Source organism: Oryza brachyantha, chromosome 1 (assembly GCF_000231095.2).
Source record: "Oryza brachyantha chromosome 1, ObraRS2, whole genome shotgun sequence".
NCBI classification, from domain to species: Eukaryota; Viridiplantae; Streptophyta; class Magnoliopsida; order Poales; family Poaceae; genus Oryza; species Oryza brachyantha.
Genome location: NC_023163.2, coordinates 22839702 through 22859502, shown reverse-complemented (window position 1 = coordinate 22859502; position 19801 = coordinate 22839702). Strand labels below are relative to the sequence as shown.

Sequence of the window (19801 nt, the reverse complement as noted above, 5' to 3'; positions counted from 1 at the left end):
TTGCTAATACAATCATATATTTTATTTCTAAACCGTAGTTGAATGAATCACACTCAGCAATCCAGCCTTGTACACCTTATAATAATGTCCGTTCCCTTGGTGAGTTGGTGTACACGATCTAGCACCTTGTTGTAAAGGTGGGCAATGCAAGCAGCGGCGCAACGCACGATCTTTAGCTGCACCTGTACTGGCTGCGAAATCCCGTCGCGCCCGTTTGTCCGTGGAGGCAAATCGCGAAAGCTGCAGATTAAACACAGGTTCCAGAGATTAACGCGAGCGCTGGAACATCTCTGCCGCGGAAGACCTTCGGCTTCAGACACTCACCCAGACTGACAACCGGAGCGCATCCAGCGCGCGGAGCATGCGCCGTGAAAGTGAAAACGGTCAGCGCCGCGATTCATGCTCTCTTCTGTCTAGGCGTGAGGCGTCGCGCGCCGGCGCCGCAGATCCGATCGAATAGCACCTAACGCAGTAAACCGGAATCTGATATAGCAAGTTCCGGCAGATTAACCGCACTCTAGGGTTTCATATTACCTGGACAGGTGGTGTGCATTTATCGCCGGGACTAAACAATCGTGCCGGGATGCGAGGCTGCCGCCGGAGGAAGGCGCAGTCACCATCACCCGTGAAGTCAAACCAGGTCGCGGCTCCGCTCGAAACCAAGTAACCGCGCACATCCTCACGAACGGGTCGATCTCGCTGCACCGATAACGCAACACAAAATTCATCGTCGACACACTTTCCCAAATCTAGGAAGAGAGAGGTGAGCCGAGAAGAACGTTAATTTTTAGTCTTGGAGGTTTGGGCGTTTGGAGCTTTGGATCGCACAACTGAGGGCTCCAATTGAACGGAAACTTTTTACTACTGTTGTCCTGTGTTGTTGTACAGCTGCCAACAAGGCAGAACTGTAACTTTCCCAATGCACTCGTCCCCTCTGCTCTCGTAGACGGCAAATGCATTAACTGCGAACGGAATCTTATTTAGCCGGGCTGTTTGTTTGGTCAAACGGCAAAAACCCAGGTCGAGACCCAGATCGCCCTATAAATTAGCCGCTGCGGGGAACACGCTGATCACACAGTGCAACTTAAACTAAAGTTAGCGCCAAGCAGAAGAAGTGCCAAGGAGTTGAGCAAAGATGAGGGGCCACACAGCCCTACTCTGCTCGGCACTGCTCATACTTGGCGCTGCGTTGCTGCACCCAGCGCACCACGCGATGGCCGATGAAGGCGATGATGCCTCCGGCAGCGACACAGCCAGCTCGTCGACGTACGCTGACACGGCCATGGCGCCAGCCCCGTCGCCGTACACAGACACGTCCGTGCCGCCGGCCCTGTCGCCGTACACTGACACGACCATGGCGCCAGCTCCGTCGCCGTACACGGGCACGTCCGTGCCGCCGGCCCCGTCGCCGTCGTCATCCAATGGCACGGCCGTAGCGCCGGCTGTGGCCCCGCTGCCGCTGCCGTTCATCGTCGTGGAGGGCGTTGTCTACTGCAAGTCGTGCAAGATGAGGGGCTACAACAGCGATCTGAACGCGTCACCGCTCCAAGGTTTGCATCCTCTTCTCTGTCTGTCGCTCGAGTACTGGTACTTAACCTGTCTCCGGCCTGTTGTTACGCATGCCCTTTTTCTCCCCTTACCGTGCGTGTCGTGGGCGGTGCTGCAGGGGCGACGGTGCAGCTGGTGTGCTACGGGAAGAAGGTGGTGAACATGACCGGGACGGTGACGGACGCGAGCGGCTACTTCCTGGTGATGTTCTACGACCTGGAGAACTTCAACGCGCGCAACTGCAAGGTGTTCCTGGGCTCGTCGCCGACGCCGCTGTGCGACAAGGCCATCTACCCGCCCAACAAGTGGATCGGCCTCTCGCTCGTCAAGGAGACCAGGAGCTTCCCGCCCGTCGGCCTGCAGGCCATCTACTGCCCCAACAGCGTCCTCTTCTACGGCCCCGCCACCGGCCAGTGCCCCTCCGGCTAACTCCCTACTGCATGCGGCAGCTGAGCTCATGGCCGGCCGTACGCCGGCGATCGAGGTGCGTGACTGCATGCGGCTGATCGATCGATCGATCAGGGACAGTAAGTAGCAATAATTAAGTAGGCAACTAGGCATACGTATGGTCAACGTGTGCCACTTGCAGTAGCCACAAGCTAGCTAGCCAGTGTGTTTCGGACTTTCAGTTCTAGTTTGAGAGGTAGCGCAGTTGTGATGTTTCGATCGCTTGTTATGACTTGTGAGTGTAGCATTGGTGGTTTCTCCATGATTTGTTCGTTTGCAAATTTGCAAATTTTTTAAGATGTTGAAATCTAGGCCATCCGATTCGCTAGATCCAAAGTTTCAAACAATAGCCACTGGAACTCTGGAAGTAAGAATCTTATAAGTCGTCGCCTCTGTTAAGCCTCTGATTGTTAGAGCCGAGAGCGAATGGTTACCCTGAAAAGTTTCAGACTTCAGATATTACTACACACTGTTAGAGTCTATTTGGATCATCTAGGGTTCTAGGTCTAGTTGGGTTTTCTCTATTGCATGGATAAACGATAATTGTACAGGTGTGAAAACGGAGTTAGGGTTTCGGATACCGATCAGTTGAGCTGCTTGCAGAGGAGAAAGACAACCCGGCCATCGTCGTTGTTGTTCGGCTTCTGGCTGACAGCGGTGATGGTGGTCGGGAGGCTCTCGGCAAGGTCGTGGCGGCTCCGGCGAGGTTGAGGTGCGGCGGTGGCGTATCCCGTCACTAGCTACGTCTCTCTAGATTGGATCAGGGTTTGTGGGGTGGAGCGGTGGCGGCGACGAACTTTGGGACGCGTGCCGAGTCAGCCTCCACCCCCTGTTTGTATAGCGCAGGGTGACGGGGGCCCACCAGCCTACTTGGGCTGGACGCCCCTGATCAGGGTGCGATCAAGACCTATTAGCCGTTGGACTAATAAGACTAAAGATCAATCTAACACACACCCCTTCTAGAATGTATCTGTTAGATCGCCATGTGTTTGTAATTAATTCACCGCTGTTTATTTAGAACAGAGGGTAACACCAATTCAGTAATTGAAACCAAAACAAAGACAAAGTACAGGATGCAGTACTGACTACTGGTAGCCAGACTTAGTCTGGTTTTAACAGTAAATGTTGATGTGTAGTTGTGTACTCTACTTTGGAACAAAGTAATTTCACGGCAGAGGAGTTTTATTGTATTCCCTTTGATCACAAATATTATATTTGATATTTAGAATAATATTTTAATCGAACTTTTGAAAATTTGAATATCGATAGCTTCTCACATGCTTAGTCTAAAGATAGAAAATGATATACATATATTTGATTTTTTTAAAAAATACAACCACAATTTTACTGATCATTATATTTTATAAACTTATTGTTTCTAATATAAAATTAGTAACTAAAGATTTAATAGTTTAACTGACTTTTATTCTAAGCATGAAATATTTATGACCAAAGGGAGTCTGTTTACAGTGACTAGTTCAGTCCTTGAAAGAATTGGAAGCGTACATTTTGCGACTAGTATGTGTAGTCATAATTTTCAAGTACCACTCTGCTCTGTACATTTTGGTCTATTTAGTATAGCCACCAGAATAAAGAGAACACTGAACATCCATTTCTTATTTTCTTTTGAGTAATGTGAGGAGTCAGAGCCATCATTAGAACGGAAGACGCAATGCAGTTAGCACATAGACGACCAGGAATAGTTAATAATTAAAATATCGTCACTTTGCTGTTAAACAATAAGTTTCTCTTCAGCTCCCTATAAGGCCTTGTTTAGTTCCAAACATTTATTTTCTAAAAACATCACATCGAATTTTTGGACACCCAAATAAAGCATTAAACATAGATGAACAAAAAACTAATTGCACAGTTACGGAAGAAATATTAAGACGAATTTTTTGAGCCTAATTAGTCCATGATTAGCCATAAGTGCTATAGTAACTAACATGTGCTAATGACGGATTAATTAAGCTCAAAAGATTCGTCTCGTGGTTTCCAGGCTAGCCGTGAAATTCATTTTTCATTCGTGTCTGAAAACCCCTTCTGACATTCGGTCAAACATTTGACGTGACATTTCTCCCAAAAATTTTTTCAATCTAAACACCTCCTAAATATATAATTATTGATGTAATCACCCAGTTAGGAGTCCCACGCCTGACTGGGCCTTGTATCAGACCTTTTCCCCTCTTAATGAATAGGCAGAGCGGAGAGCTCCTGTCAATTACCTCAAAAAAATCTATAATTATTGTTGTTTTGGACAGAGTGTAATTAAAAACTTTTAAAACTGTGACTCTTAACAACTTTTAAAATATTTAGTTTAGAAACACTAAAACATCAGGTATAGATGAGTCATAATGAGTACAATTAAAAGTAAATGATTATTTATAGTTATATTTTTTAAAAAATACATTGATTTTAAAGATCATGTCATTGTTTAAAAATACAATACTTATAAAACGTACTGTTCCTCCTCCCTCTTCTAATCTTAACGTGCAGTCCTGCGTAAAATATGTCTATACGCTTCTTTCTATGTCGTGCACACAAACATCGTAGTATATATATAGTGCTTTGTTCTTAGTTTATCCTCCTAGCTTATTTCTAATCTTATGGATTTGACCCGTTATAACACACAGGAATATTACTAGGTACTGATAAGTGATAATGATTTGCTCATTTGCTTGAAGGACGTAGAATGTGCTAGCTTGCTATAGTTGCTACCGTATGCTACGTGATGTCAAGGGGAAAGCGGAGCGAAATGTTTGCTCCGGTCCAGTCATTACCGGCCCAACCAAAAGCCCGTCACGTCCCAAAAAGAACCGATATATGTACGGCCTATGAGAAGACAGTTCTGACTTTTGGAGGGGACGGAGGAGAAATACTGAAAGAGAAACGCAGCCGATAGGCTCTAGTGGTTTGCAATGTGGATACTCAGGGGCCGTTTAGATGGAAAAATGTTTTGGTGAAAACGTCACATCGAAACATACGGTTATATATTTGAAGTATTAAATATAGTTTAATTAAAAAATAAATTTTAGATTCCGGTTGAAAACCGTGAGACAAATCTTTTAAATCTAATTAATCCGTATTAGCACAGCTTGGTTACTGTAGCACTTATTACTAATTATATACTAATTAGGCTAAAAAAATTCGTCTCACGATTTCCCCCGTAACTGTGTAATTTATTTTAATGTTCATGTATATTTAATATTTTATTTATGTGTCTAAAAATTCGATGTGATGTTTTTGGAGAAAGTTTTTGGGAACTAAATATCGCCTCAGGGTGAAACCCAATGCTGTTCTGTTGGTCAATCCATTCCATCCATGACAAAACTGTTGGCCGGCAGGGATACGCGCGCACATGGCGAAGTTTCAGTTTATACGTACGATGCCGCGGCTAAAATTGTTCGGGGTGGGTTGACTTTCATGAGCTGCGGCCTGCGTGCGTGCGTGCGTCGTGGGGCGGCGAACGATGGCAGACGCCATCGATCAAACAATCAGGAAGAAAGACATCCCTTTGTATGCAAATCAAAGTATCGGCAACCCTTTTCTGCTAGCCGGGGGGCCTGGAGCAAAACCTGAAGCGAATCAACCGATTCATGCACAGAATTTGTTCTCTATGTTTAGGAATCAGCTTGAAATTTGAACAAACAAATTCAGGTTTAGTTCAAGACTTAGGCCGTGTTCGGCTACGATGTAAGTTATCTAATCACCCTCGTTTTTCGCGCGCACGTTTCCCAATCTGCTAAACGGTGTATTTTTTGTAAAAAGTTTCTATAGGAAAGTTGTTTTAAAAATCATATTAATCTATTTTATATTTTTTTAATAATCAATAATTAATTAATCATGTAATAATCTATTACTACGTCTTTCGCGCCGGATACTTACCCTCCCCACCCCACTCCCGAACGCAGCCTCAGCTGTGTTCGTTTGGGGGCACGCAAAAGGGAGCGTAAATTAGTGCATAATCATTTAAGTATTAGTTAACAAAAATTTAAATATTGATTTATATGATATTTAAAGGGACTTTTATGTATAATTTTTTAATTAAATACATACATTTAAGTAGTTTGGAATGTGCGTGTATGAAAAAACGGGACAGCAGCGTGGGAAAGCGTTGAATCCAACTTAGCCTTAGATAACTTATTTGGAGCATCCAGATTTTTTAAAAGAAGCTAGTCTAGATTTAGTGCATTGACACAGATGGCATGCATGACTTCCTAATCCCTACTAGCTTGCTTAATTGTAATGGTCACTCAACATTTGAACGTTACGATAATCTGTTGCTGGTATGGGCTAGTGTTGTGTCTGAATTAATCTGTAAGAGAATTAGATTCATGTCATTATAAATTTACTGTATTGATCAAAATATCATTACAATTCATAATATCTGCTACTTATCAGTTCTATTTTTTTCCTCCACCATCCCCTCTTCTCTCTTTCCCATTTCTCTCCACCTCTCCCTAGTGGTTAGAGGAGGTAGCGGCGAGCATGTCATGATGATAGGCGTTGTTGAGCTTCTCATTGCAAGCATTGCGGATGAGGAAGTGTCAAATCAAGCACGCGCGCACGTGCGGGGGTCGGGGGGAGCCATAAGTGATGTCGTCCATTGAATTTCAAGGTGATCAAAATCGGAGCAAGCCGATCATCGTAACTATTGTGGGGTCATGCTAGTCACCATCTTCATGGTTCTTTGCCACATCCACGGTGCATATTGAGGTCTACATTGAGGATTTGCGAATGGGGGCCATCGCTCGCCACCACCGGAGGAGCCCACCCTCCACCGCTACTGCACACAACCCCTCCCACAGCTGGAGCCATTGGTGACAATAGAGCTCGGTTGCGGCTCAGATGATCCATGAGGAGAGTGTCGGTGGAAGTCATGTTTGGAAAGACATGGTAGTGGTGACTGTTTTTAGAGTCGATGTCCATATATAGAGACGATGAATAAGGAGTAGCTAGCAAAGTGGAGAATATGACCGAAAACGTGACGGTAATGACATTGTTCACATTTTACAAAATTCCATTAATACACAACATATATCATGAATTAGCAGTGATATATTTTCAATATGAAAAAAGTGTAATGACATGATCCAAGTACCGAAAAAACTATTACCTCATTTGTTTGGCCTATTCATGCATGGTTAATTTGCAAACTGCAAATTTGTCGAAGATGTTTGCTGCATCATGTTCTACACCTGATGAGTCGAACAACCGACCAGATCGTACTAACCAGTCCACAACATGATTAATTAACCTAGGCCTCTCGATTACAACATTTAGAACAAGTGGGCCTACTTGTGTGCCTATCGAAACAAGTGATTCGATCAACATTATCCATTTAACGAGTGCGTGCAAGCGGCGCCACCCCGGAATCCGGCTGCGCGCAGATCGCTTGCAACTCACCCCAGTAGGTCACACAGCCCACATGCATATACGTCATGAGCTCCTTTCCCCTATGTGAGCATTTTTAAGATAATGGGAATTTATAAAGCCTAGCCTACACGCATCATCCGTACGTACAAAACGGAATCTAGCCTCGCTAGCTCGGCCTGATCGATCACCTCAAATCCTATAAATTGCGCCATCTTTGCTCAGGCTTTGCCACGACCCATTAATTGCAACGCATAGAGAGCTTCACCCATTGACAAAAACAAACAATGGCTAGGTTCGTCGGACACCTTCAGCCGGTCTGCCTGTCCGGCTTCCTCGTGGTCCTCCTCTCCCTGGGCTTCCTCCCTCTCCGCGGCTGCGCCATGGGCCTGCCACGGCCGGCGCGCGACGTGAACTTCACCATCGGCGTCGAGGGCGTCGTCTGGTGCAACGCCTGCCGCTACGCCGGCTACGTCAAGTCCAAGCACGCGTCGCCCCTCCCGAGTATAGTACCACCCGCCACCTAAAGGCTAGGACGTGTGATTCTAAGGTGGTGTTTAGATTGAGAAAATTTTTAGGAGGAATGTCACGTTAAATATTTGACTGGATGTCAGAAGGGGTTTCAGACACGAATGAAAAAACGAATTTCACGGTTAGCCTAGAAACCGCGAGATGAATCTTTTGAGCCTAATTAATTCGTCATTAGCACATGTTGATACTGTAGCACTTATGGCTAATCATGGACTAATTAGGCTCAAAAGATTCATCTCAAGATTTCTTCCATAACTGTGTAATTAGTTTTTTGATTCATCTATATTTAATGCTTTACTTAGGTGTCTAAAAATTTTAATGTGATGTTTTTACAAAATCTTTTTGGAACTAAGCAAGGCCAGCTGAAAACTAGCGTGATTTTTTTTTCTGCTGCTGCATGCGCAGATGCGGCGGCGCTGCTGCGGTGCAGGCGAGGGAAATGGGCGCTGTCGGTGTGGGGCGCGACGGACGCGCGCGGCTACTTCCTGATCCAGACGGGGAAGCAGGTGGCGGCGTTCGCGAGCAAGGACTGCAGGGTGTACGTGCCGCGGTCGCCGTCGCGGGCGTGCGGCGTGCCGCTCCAGCCCGGCCGGAGGAAGGGTTCGCCGCTCAAGTTCCGCGAGTTCGTGCCGCTCCCCGACGGGCTGCAAGGGCGCTACTCCGCCGGAAACTTCGTCTTCGGCCCGCGAGACCCCAAGAAATGCCGGGCCTCCGGTTAGCGCTGTAACGTGTTGGGCGGGCCCGTTGGTGTGCAGGGGTGGTGTGTGCCTGCGTAGTACGCACCCTCTACAATGTGGCGCCAGTTTGTGTGTGTGTGGCGTGTGCGCGGTGCACTAACATTTGCCGCATCCAGTAAATCAGTTGTTATGCAATAACGATATTATGTGAGTATATATATATATATATATATATATATATATATATATATATATATTCCATAAAACAATTATTTTCTCTTTTTTGCCCTTTAAACAAAGTGTAACACATCACCTCACTTGGGTTGCTTTTTTTTTTCCACGCACGCTTCTCATAGAGCTAAACTATGTATTTTTTTTGCAAAAAAAATATACTTAGAAGTTCATTATCTTACATTTATAGAGTACGTAGTAGTTTTTAAATTTTATAGAAGTTAATTTTATTATTTATAGTGTTAAATAATTATAAAATATTAGACAAACTTTTATCTTTCACGAAAAAATACACCATTGATATTGGTAACAAAAGAATCCAGGTAATATGCTAGGAGATGGACACATAGAAGTACCACACCATTATGTAAGATTATATGCATGATTAATATTTTCTGATGAACAATTGGCTTGTGATTTGGTTTATAAATTGAATTTGGTTTGGAAACAATTAAGGTATTGGTGCGAGTGTGTGTGATTAATGTGGGTCAAGTTACGATATCTGTGCCCGAAAACGGTTGGTTTATTTCTGTGTGTAGGTGAGTTGGAGGTCAGTATCGGTCAACGACGGCGGGATCATGGCTAGGCTTAGAGAGAAGCTGAGGTCCAGATGATCGAGTATGTCGGGTGACGATATTGGATATAAGATGATACACGGTGGAAGAACATCGTGTGGGATGGAATCGTAACGTGCTTCATGTTGTATGTGTAAGCGCTGGAAAAGTCACGAAGTAAATCGGATCAAAATTGGACAGAAAAGAAAAGGAAATTCGCTACAGTAATCAGTGCCGGATTACTGTAGCGCACGGTACTATAGCAACCGGATCGGATTACTGTGGCGGACCTGGATTACTGTAGCGCGGCGGATACTGTAGCAGTCGGACTACTGTAGCACGTTTAGCCTTCTGCGGCCGTGTCTGATTTTGGCATATGTTGGATTTGATTAGGAAAACTAAGAGATGAGTCCTTTTAGTATAAGGAGTCATACTCCTGTTTGGTGATGGACCTTTTTGATATAAATAGGTGCCGAGGGGTGTGTCCCTGGTGTGTGCTTTTTATGAGATTTAGTTGTTGATTCTAGATCGACGATTTTAATAGGAGTGCTGTTGGTGTACTTTGTAAATACCAGTTGATACAATAAAGTCAAGATCATTCAATCTACTTTTTCGGCTTTCATCTACTGGTGATTTTTTGGATTTCAACGATCCGATCGACGTCATAGGAGTGGCGCAATTCGATGATCTGTTCGGCGGCACATGAGCGGCGTGATCAAGGTAGCGGCGACACAGGAGCGACGCGATCAAGGTAGCAAGCCATCATCAATTTCTTCAACAGAGGTAATCCTTTATTTCACGAAAGATTTTTGGGTTTTATTTTTTTCCCTACCATTCACCCCCCTCTGATAGATTTGTTTGATCTTGTTTGATCCTACACATTCCGTTTGTTCTATACCTCATAAAATGCCTCAGGAAGATACATGAGTATTGCCAATCCTATAAACCTACCCAAACCTTTATAAGTGAAACCACCTATATAGTACTGTACTTGTTACATTTTTCCTATTTTGTGTTGGATCCACGTCATCTGAAAGAACAACAGTTGTTTGGTGATGGACCTTTTTGATATAAATAGGTGCCGAGGGGTGTGTCCCTAGTGTGTGCTTTTTATGAGATTTAGTTGTTGATTCTAGATCGACGATTTTGATAGGAGTGCTGTTGGTGTACTTTGTAAATACCAGTTGATACAATAAAGTCAAGATCATTCAATCTACTTTTTCGGCTTTCATCTACTGGTGATTTTTTGGATTTCGACGATCCGATCGACGTCATAGGAGTGGCGCAATTCGATGATCTGTTCGGCGGCACATGAGCGGCGTGATCAAGGTAGCGGCGACACAGAAGCGACGCGATCAAGGTAGCAAGCCATCGTCAATTTCTTCAACAGAGGTAATCCTTTATTTCACGAAAGATTTTTGGGTTTTATTTTTTTCCCTACCATTCACCCCCCTCTGATAGATTTGTTTGATCTTGTTCGATCCTACACATTCCGTTTGTTCTATACCTCATAAAATGACTCAGGAAGATACATGAGTATTGCCAATCCTATAAACCTACCCAAACCTTTATAAGTGAAACCACCTATATAGTACTGTACTTGTTACATTTTTCCTATTTTGTGTTGGATCCACGTCATCTGAAAGAACATCAGTTGTTGGATCAAATCTCAATGGTCTGGATAAAACCTTAATAGCTCGATGTATAGCCCTATCACGGCCCAACAATTGCTTGCTTGAGAACCCAATTGACCCATCCCGTCATCCTCGTCCGTCCGATCTTCTCCGCGCTGCATTTGGTTAGTGTGCAGTGGCTAGTATGACGGTATTACATCGGAACCGTTCAAATTGCATATAAGGGTTTAATATGTTAGAGCCTCTGTTCACACAGGAAAAACCATTGTGCACCACTAGAGTGAGGATACCGAAGCATTTGATCTGCAACCTTAGCTTGAAAAATGAATGGATGAAATTTCATACAGTCACTCACTTGCAGTCCTAGTTATGACTGCGTGTGCGTGTGATCTCAGTCCCTTTGTGTCATATATACATGCTAGGTGATCTGGAGTCGGTACCTCACCACCTGTCCTTCAGTGTAAGCACAAGGAATGTCACACCATGTAATCTCTTCGGCGGATTGGTATCCGAGCGTGGTGGAGAGAGGTACACTCTCTCTTTCGGCATAAACACAATGTATGTCACGCCATGTAATTTCTTCGGCGGGTTTGGATGTGGATGTGGACGTGGACGTGGAGAGAGGAACACGTTCCGGCCGGCCGTACCTTCCAACGAGGAATGCCCAGAGCACGAGCATGCCGACAATGAGCACGGAAACAACGCAAGTGAAGGCCATCATGAGCAGGTTGCTCCCCAGGGTCAGAAGGATGCCGTTGATTAGCCCGAGGGTGGCGCCGATCCAGCCTAACCCGACGTTGCGGATGTCCTCGTCCACGGCCGCCGGAGTGAGCGGCAGGAACAAATTCACGTATGTCACGAGACGGCAAAGCCCAGCGACACGTAGACGCCCCACGAGATCAACATCGGCAGCCGCCACGGGACGGCGATGAAGAAGGAAGGAGCGGCGAACACCATGGCCGGCAAGGCTAACATTGTCGTGCATGGTATAGCGGCGGTGTGCAACCACGACTTGTCGGAGGAAACGCTCGGCCTTGCCTCCCCGACGGTCAGTGGCGCCATGCTAACACTCCCCGCAATCAGTTGTGAAGACGACGTAGTAACGCGTAGGGTTTGAGCTGTGATTGATTGGCCAATGATTGGTTTGTGTTTAGTTGCAACCTACGGAGCTACGGCCTACGGCGGCTACGGGTCGTGCAGCGTATCCGCGTATGAAGATCTTTCGTAGCGAGCCGAGCGTGATAAAGTTCAAATCGGCAAGCGCCGTGATCACGAATCCGATTTGAATTCATTAAAAACCAGTCTGGCCGCTGGGCAGTTGGGACCTGGGCCCCTAGTTTGCTCACGACGGAATCCAAGCACGCGGACGCTGCGAGACCCGCGTGTTACACTTTGTTGCTTCAGGCCCTTCGGAACGCGAGGAACTCATGCACATAAATAAATCCCATCGAGCATCTTTAAGAGTTTAACTCTCCAAATCAAAATTTAGCTATTCATTTTAGTTTTGGCAACTCGAATTCATAGAGCATCTTCAAGAGAATATCCATCCTCACTCTTTAAATCCTAACAAATCCTAACAAGGGAAGGATAACAAGAGAGTCCTCACCCACATAAGACCAAAATGAGTTACTAGATTTGACCGTTGAGAACTTAATCATTCAAATACACTCTCTTAAAAGACATTTTTTGTTCAAAGTTACCAAATTTAATTATGACAAGTGAGATAACCATTTTCTCGAAGATGCTCTACCTACTCCTTGGTACAAAATAAATTAGGGGACCTAGCTCCTTGTATTTCAAAACTCCAAACACGACAGGAACAGAACGGGAGGAATGCAAAATACGAACGGCTGAAGCCTGATGTTACCTAAAAGCTTGGATTGATTGCCTATACAAGTATACCTCCCAATGATGTACAAAACCTTTCCTTCTTGGACAGCCAGCACCACAAATACTCTCTATTTATGCTACGTTTGCTATCTAATCCCTACGCTAACTCTGATACGTCTACCACTCGTTCTATCAATCTCCTAACTCTCAACTCTAGTAAAGTTACATCGCACCCTATAGACTTCTCTGCATTTGAGTGCCAAGTTTCAACGCCAGAGCACACACACCCTTAGTGTCAAGTCAGTTCATTTCTATTGGAAACTGGATGCGCGCGCGCACACCGTTTGCACAGGGTCAGTCCATTTCTAAGATTTTAATGTTCCCGCTGGAGTTAGCAGAAAGAAGCGTTGAAGACTGCCCTCTCCAACACACGCATGAAATGAACTGTGAAGGATCGTCAATCTCCTGGCCTGATATAGGGTCTGTGACACTGAATTTATATGCCAAGACTGGCATCGGAAATGCTTTATGGTAGACAAAAACCTGAAGTAACACGAGATGGAAAGGAAAATTAGACATTTGAATTAATATAAACCAAAGATAAAAAAAATACAGCCATGTGTAGTAAAACAACACGAGTATCTTCAGGTTTGACACCTATGTTTTCAATACCAAATATCATCTTAAGGCACAAAATCCCTTGCACATTAAGGGTATAGGTGAGCAAAAACATTCATTCGCATAAATTTGGCATACATTTGATTGGTTACAAGCTACAACACAACAAAATAATCCCTTTTCATGGCACTTTATAGGCCCTTTTGGCCATGTTCTCTTAAGTAAGTAATACAAAAGTTTCAGTAAATAAATTAAAAGGTGCCATAAAATTTACCATATCTACCAAAGAAACTATATTGCTCCTGAGTGATCATTGGAATTGACATTTCAGCACAAAGGCATGCAAAGAAATGGCCAAACTATCAATCAATAATAATCAGGAGCATGCTTGAAGCAAAGTTTATTGTATTAAAGCAACTGTAGTGAATAGCTTTGCATAAAAGATGGTATCATTGTATGACGTTGCAATAACCTTCAAATGATCAGCAGAAAAGTCAGTGGAAACTTAGCAAACATACCTCATTTGTCTCTGAGCCAGTAGCAATGTAACCATCAGATATAGAAAGTCCAACGAAATTCTGTTCAACAGGTATAAGGAATAACTTAATTAACTATAAAACAATGTATTCTTCCTTACCAGCATGAAAGAAACTAAAAAGAATGCCAATAAAGGGCATATGATACAACTTTAATATCGAAAGTCAATTTTAATCTCAAGAAAGTAGGCAAGTGGCCTTAATGATGTCCAGCTAGCCAACCCAGGCAGTGCTTAGGTGCTCTGCGAACGACCTGCCTAGCCAATTTGGCCAAACCAGTCAATGATTAGGCACTAGAGGCTTCTCTGCTGCTCAACTACTACCTAGAACGTTGCTCAATTACATTTTACTTGTTGACGCTAAGCCTGGTCATGAACAACGATTTAGGGTTGTGCAAAAAGCCAAAAACTGCATTACACTGGATAATCATTATATTACATATAAAAAACCATGTCCAGAATAATATCCGGAGAAAGCCTACCACTGTAACAAAAAATGCTATGCAGGATTATCTAACCTTTGTGTTCGTATGACCTGTAAATGTCTGAAGCGGACTGTCAATTATCCTTGCCTGGCTCATGGACAAGTCCCAGAGCTTCAATGAGTTGTCAGTAGATGCGGATACTATAGTTGATGCATCCACATACTTAACATAGCTAACTGTTTTTGTGTGGCCAAGTAATGTACAATAAGGAGCTCGTATATTTCGAAGATCATAGCAGTAAATTTTGTGATCTGCTGAGCCGATGGCAATGGAGCGAGCAGAATCAGGTTGAAATTGCACAGAGCATACATTTGCTCTTGTTCTGATAGTCCCAACACTCCCAGCCTGCAAAGGTCAAGGAAAAATGTTACTGTGGTAGAGGCACAGTTAGTCTACTATTGCAGACATAAGTTTCGATAACCATGTTATCGGTAGTTCAAAAGCTGACATACACCAGGTGCAAGAATAGAATTGCCTGATTCATATTCCACAGCTTCACTGAACCATCATCACTCCCGCTAACCAATTTTGTTGGGTCCGCAAGCGAGAAGTCCACCGACCACACACGCCTCTCATGTTCCCTCATTTCAACGAAAACTTGGCTCCTGGTAACATCCCAAACCTAAAAAATAAGGGGATACTTAATAACGGTCATTTCATCAAATGCAAATATAACAAATGTTCCTCACAGGAGTGCATACCTGTACGATACCTTCAAAGTCACTAGATGCTATATGGCTCTTCATGTAGCTGTTCCAGCAAATACAACTTAATTTTGATCTATTAGACATCTCAACTACAGGATAGTGAATATCACGATGTTCATTTACAATCATATTATATTCAAACACTTTTATCTTCTTATTTACACCGGCAGTTGCAAAGAACTCTTTATCCCGGTCGAAGCCTACAGAGCACACTAAGTTTGATGAGTTCAGCAGATCGCACTGCTTCAGTTCTGCCTTCACTTTCAACTTACTGAATGATAAGTAACTACACAATCCCTCAAGAAAAGAGTTCATCCAACCTCTTTGCCTTGTACCATAATGCCCTTCCAAAGCAAAATCATCTATTGAACTTCCCTCAGTCACAACAGGCGACCCAGTAGTCCTTCGCACAACTTGATGACAACTACTTACTGGATTCCCAACTTGCTTTGCCACCTTGGATCTTGTCAGAAAATATGCTGTTTCAAGTTTTTTGAAGTTCTTCATTAGCCTAGAGCTTTTAGACAACACAGTTTCCTGGATTAGCACAGATGATGGAACTGTTCCTGAACATTCTTCGAGACTACGATTCTGTTCCTCCATATCTACAGCTGGTAACTCTGGTCGGAAACGCTTTCTGGATCCACAATCGCTCTGATCTTCAACAGTTTCAGAGCACACCTCTTTATCCAACTCAAATGAGAAGGTTCCACATTGCCCCAGAGCTGACTGCTGGTGCATTGCTTCATTGATGTCAGCAGAGAGAAATGCAACGGTATCCTGCAAATTGTCTGCAATATCTTGCTTTCTTCTCTGTAGTTGCAGAAGAAAATCCAGCAGTAATTCTTGTTCTTCTATCTCTTCACGTAATCGAAGTGCTGCTTCACGCTCCTCCAGACTATTTCTTGACCTATTAAGGAACTCACTTTGTAGCACCTCACTGTCAAACAAAAAGAATACAGTTTCATTCATTGGGATAAAAAGGTTCGTATGCTTTCCATAATTAATCTACCAGGGTGAAGCTTTACTAAATGCCATAATGTTCTTAAACAAACCTCATCTTTAATTAAGGCAAAATAAACTGAGTATCAAGAAACATGACATATTTACATGAAAGGGAAATACAGACACTTCTGTTTTTCACTTTGTAAGGCACATACTTCAATTGCAACAAAGAAAATTTCTTTTATATAAAAACATTGAAGTTCAAGTACGCATGAAGCTATGATTCATGACTAATTATGGAATAGGAAATACAAGTAACCTTGGATTATAGAACATTGGCTCATTGGCTGAAAATGTTTAGACCATGCAATTACATGAGGGCTGGCTAATTATTTTAACTTTTCTACTATTGCAGTGATTTGAACAATGAAGTTTTTGTATGCATTATCAATCTAGGCCTAATCCTTAATCCCATGCTTATCCGACCCAAATAACATAGTTTTAGCATGTAGTGTACGATCTACCTATTTATTAGGAGTAATAGGGAACAAATGCAGTGTCAACGTGTTGGTGAAGTATATTAGCAGTAGTCTAGTAATAAAGTACTTCCTGATGTCAAGTGTGAAACAAACAACTCCTAGCTATACTGCTAATTTTACCGCACATGAGCATATGACACGCACCCCATCTTCGGTCGGGTGTCCGGCACAGGGTGCATCAGCAACTGACAGAAGGATGCTTCCTTGGGCCACTTGAGCAGTAACTGTGGAGGTAGGACACGGTGCCGTAGGTTCGCCATTGCTCGCCTCTTCTCCTCCATCGTCTCGAACGTACAAAACAGCTGCAGCCACAGCCGTATACATAAAATCAGCGATGAGCTGAGGACAAGCAGTGCATGCTGAGAAATAACAGCACATTGATCTCAAGTACCGCGCGCACCTCGAACAAAAGCACCCCCAACCTGTACACGTCGGAGGCGAAGGTAGCACCGCCGCTGTCGTCGGCCTCCTCGGGGCTGGTGTACCAGCTGAGCTCCATCGCCAGCACGCTCCTCAGCGGGAACGTCTTGCCCCCGCGGTCTTCCCCTCGGCCGGCGCCGTCTCGTCGTCGCCGCGGAGGCGAGGTGTCCGGGTCGCCCTCCTCCGAGCCATCGGAGCCGGAGCAGGAGCCAGAGGCGTCCGAGCCGGAGGCGGACTCGATGAACGCGACGCGGGCGAAGGGCGGCGACACGACGAAGCACGAGGGACGCGCGCTGCCTACGGCCACCCCCTGCGCGTGCGCGATGGCCACCGACTCCGCCACCTGGCGGAACACGTGCAGGCACTCTGGAGCTTCCACCGCCCGGCCGGGCCGGTCCAGCCACTCCCGCAGGCTCACCTCACCCCCGTCCTCCCCTCCTCTCCTCCCTCCGCCACCACCTCCTCCTCCTCCACCCTCCTCCCCTTTCCCCCACCGCCGCCCGCCTGCCACGGCGTCCACACGGGACCCCTCCATACCCGCCGCACCCACCCAGCCTACCCCATGGCCGGATCACCTCCGATTCGGCGCGCCCTCCCCTTCCACCCACTGCTCAACAGACCCCATATCCAGGCTCCGAATGGCCCCGCTCCCGCAGGCCGCAGCAGAGCAAGCAAGGAGATAAGGATCTGAGACCCGCGGCAGCGACCTGACCTGACCTGAGAACCTCGCAAGAGAGAGAGAGAGGGAGAAAGAGAAGCCAGACGAGACTAGACGAGACGAGGCGATGCGAGAGGAACACAGTAGCGGCGAGCAGCGAGCCACACAAACCCGCTTTAAAATCGCGGGCCTTTGCTGCTTTAATTTCTCCCCAGCTTCGATAGCCGCCTCCCAGCCGCACAAACGCCCGGCACCCTTACCCTCGAACCGAGCAAGCCACAAGCAGGTCAGCTCCAACTCTTCAATGCACAGCGACCAGCGGCAGCAAAGCTCTCCCCTGAAACTGCCTAGCTAACCAAATGCTCCTGATGCGTTGCTACTGCTGCTACCCCCGCGCCACGCCGCTACCCACCAAAAACCCACCCGAAAACTCCAAACGCGCGGAGAGATATAGACGGCACGAAAACAAGACGCTGGACGCCACAAAACACGTCGCCCCGCTCATCAACACCACGGGAAAAGAAAAGGGGGAAGGCGATGGAGTAGGCGTGGCCACTGGCCACCAGCTAGTGCACGCCGCTAACTACTACTCCCGGTTACCTTCCCTTCAACAGTTCTATACTGTTAATAGTAATGTGCTCAGGGTCTCTCGCAGGCGATTCCGAAGAAGATTTGCGTCGAACACGAGGACGGAAAAAACGGAAGCATTGCGGAATATACACGAGTATAAAAAAGAACAGGGGGGGAGCTGACCCTGCTGACGTGGCGCTACCAATAATGGAAACGGCCGGGCGACCGAAAACATGGAGACCCGGAGACACGCGCGCTGCACCTGTTGACTGCCCACCGCCGATGACAGCCGGCCTGCGCCTCCGTGGCGGCCCACCTGTCGGCGCCCCACTGCCGTCTCGGTGCGCGTGAGGAAGGAACCAAGGGGGGAGGAGCGGATTAGGAAAGCCACCAGTAGTAAGCCACTTGGTTATCCAAGAGAGCGGCGGACTGGCCGGCCATCTTTTTTTTTAGCATGCCCCGATTAGCCAGCGAGCGTACTGTCGAAACCGCACTAATTACCCATCGATCGGGTGACGAGTCGCTGTCGGTGAGGCCGGGCTCCCCGTATGCGCTACGACGCCCCCACATTTCAGAGGGCGCTGGGCCGAGTGAAGGGCTAGCAGCTAGGCTACACCCTTTCGGCCGCGGCCTCGCAAGGGGGGATACGTGGAGAGATGGGGGCCGCACGTCGGAGTTGGGGACTTCGAGGTGGCTCCCATGCACGGGCCACGTATCTACGTTTAAATATGATAACGTACGGTTTAAATATGACAGAAACCACTGGAGCAGAAAAGCAGATGAACAGAACTTTCAGCGTGAGGGCTCGAGCTTGTGCTGATGTACCTCACCTCCTCACGTCCCCAACCCCGTCCGGCTGCTCGGGATTGGATTATTTTAATCTCGATCTTTCGCAGAAAGTATACTTGGATCAAGTTTTATGAAAGAAATGATATGTACCGCCGATTTTATCAACATTGTTTATTTACATAAGTTTAAAACCAACGTGTGCTATATACTGCTTCGATCTCAGTAGCACAAGTACTATATCTACGGATCAACTTTTCTATTTCAAGGACAAAAAAAAACTTTTCTATTTCTAGTGCGTATAGGTTGCCTTGTACTCCCAAGGTTTTTAAAATTTATCGTCATTGACTTTTATATCTATATTTAACTCTTTATCTTATTCAAAAATTTTATCTAAATATATAGAATTATAAATCATTTTAAAAATTAGCAATAAATTAAATCATAATAAAATATTAATTAATTTTTAATACAACGAATGACTAAATATGAATTTAAAAGTCAATCATATAAAGTAAAAAACAGAGCAAGCATAAGGGTTGACTCGTCCTCTCTCTCCTCCCTTCGCGTCATCTTTTAAGGCAAGATCTTGAGATCAGCATATAAATGTCTGTAGTTTAATAATAGAGATATATACTGTCTTCACTTTTGTACTTGTAAAGAACTTATTAAATAAGAGGGTGATAGTTTGTTTTTATGGAAAATAGCCAAAT

The 19801-nt window shown here is 45.3% G+C and overlaps 3 protein-coding genes across 4 annotated transcripts; 2 read left to right on the top strand and 1 right to left on the bottom strand.

Annotated features, from left to right (window-relative positions):
• Positions 1 to 1135: 1135 nt before the first annotated feature.
• On the top strand, positions 1136 to 2231 carry LOC102721031 (non-classical arabinogalactan protein 31-like). Its single transcript, XM_040520167.1, has 2 exons — positions 1136 to 1550; positions 1667 to 2231. Exons 1-2 carry the CDS (start codon positions 1136 to 1138, stop codon positions 1975 to 1977), a joined length of 726 nt encoding a protein of 241 aa, XP_040376101.1. The 3' UTR covers positions 1978 to 2231.
• A 5424-nt stretch (positions 2232 to 7655) lies between these two features.
• Positions 7656 to 8618, top strand: LOC102722358 (non-classical arabinogalactan protein 30-like). Its single transcript, XM_006646218.1, has 2 exons — positions 7656 to 7872; positions 8305 to 8618. The coding sequence occupies exons 1-2, from the start codon at positions 7656 to 7658 to the stop codon at positions 8616 to 8618; spliced, it is 531 nt and encodes a 176-aa protein (XP_006646281.1).
• A 4336-nt stretch (positions 8619 to 12954) lies between these two features.
• Positions 12955 to 18153, bottom strand: LOC102722075 (protein SPA1-RELATED 4). 2 transcript variants are annotated; one of them, XR_001551523.2, is made up of 7 exons: positions 17055 to 18153; positions 16799 to 16956; positions 15165 to 16110; positions 14916 to 15085; positions 14497 to 14808; positions 13962 to 14021; positions 12955 to 13368 (listed from the first exon to the last, which is right to left on the bottom strand). XR_001551523.2 is itself a non-coding variant. In XM_006646217.3 (7 exons), the coding sequence occupies exons 1-7, from the start codon at positions 17607 to 17609 to the stop codon at positions 13180 to 13182; spliced, it is 2367 nt and encodes a 788-aa protein (XP_006646280.2). In that variant the 5' UTR covers positions 17610 to 18150; the 3' UTR covers positions 12955 to 13179. The 2 variants fall into 2 exon arrangements, 1 of the variants encoding a protein (XP_006646280.2); XM_006646217.3 differs by having other exon boundaries at positions 14939 to 15085; positions 17055 to 18150.
• Between the last annotated feature and the right edge of the window lie 1648 nt (positions 18154 to 19801).

Coding starts and splice junctions, on each gene's coding strand:
- LOC102721031 (XM_040520167.1), top strand. CDS start 1,136: ATGAGGGGCCACACAGCCCTACTCTGCTCGGCACTGCTCATACTTGGC. Junction 1,551..1,666: donor GAACGCGTCACCGCTCCAAG/GTTTGCATCCTC, acceptor GCGGTGCTGCAG/GGGCGACGGTGCAGCTGGTG.
- LOC102722358 (XM_006646218.1), top strand. CDS start 7,656: ATGGCTAGGTTCGTCGGACACCTTCAGCCGGTCTGCCTGTCCGGCTTC. Junction 7,873..8,304: donor GCACGCGTCGCCCCTCCCGA/GTATAGTACCAC, acceptor CTGCATGCGCAG/ATGCGGCGGCGCTGCTGCGG.
- LOC102722075 (XM_006646217.3), bottom strand. CDS start 17,609: ATGGAGGGGTCCCGTGTGGACGCCGTGGCAGGCGGGCGGCGGTGGGGG. Junction 16,111..16,798: donor GACACCCGACCGAAGATGGG/GTGCGTGTCATA, acceptor TTTGTTTGACAG/TGAGGTGCTACAAAGTGAGT. Junction 13,369..13,961: donor CTGGCTCAGAGACAAATGAG/GTATGTTTGCTA, acceptor GTGTTACTTCAG/GTTTTTGTCTACCATAAAGC.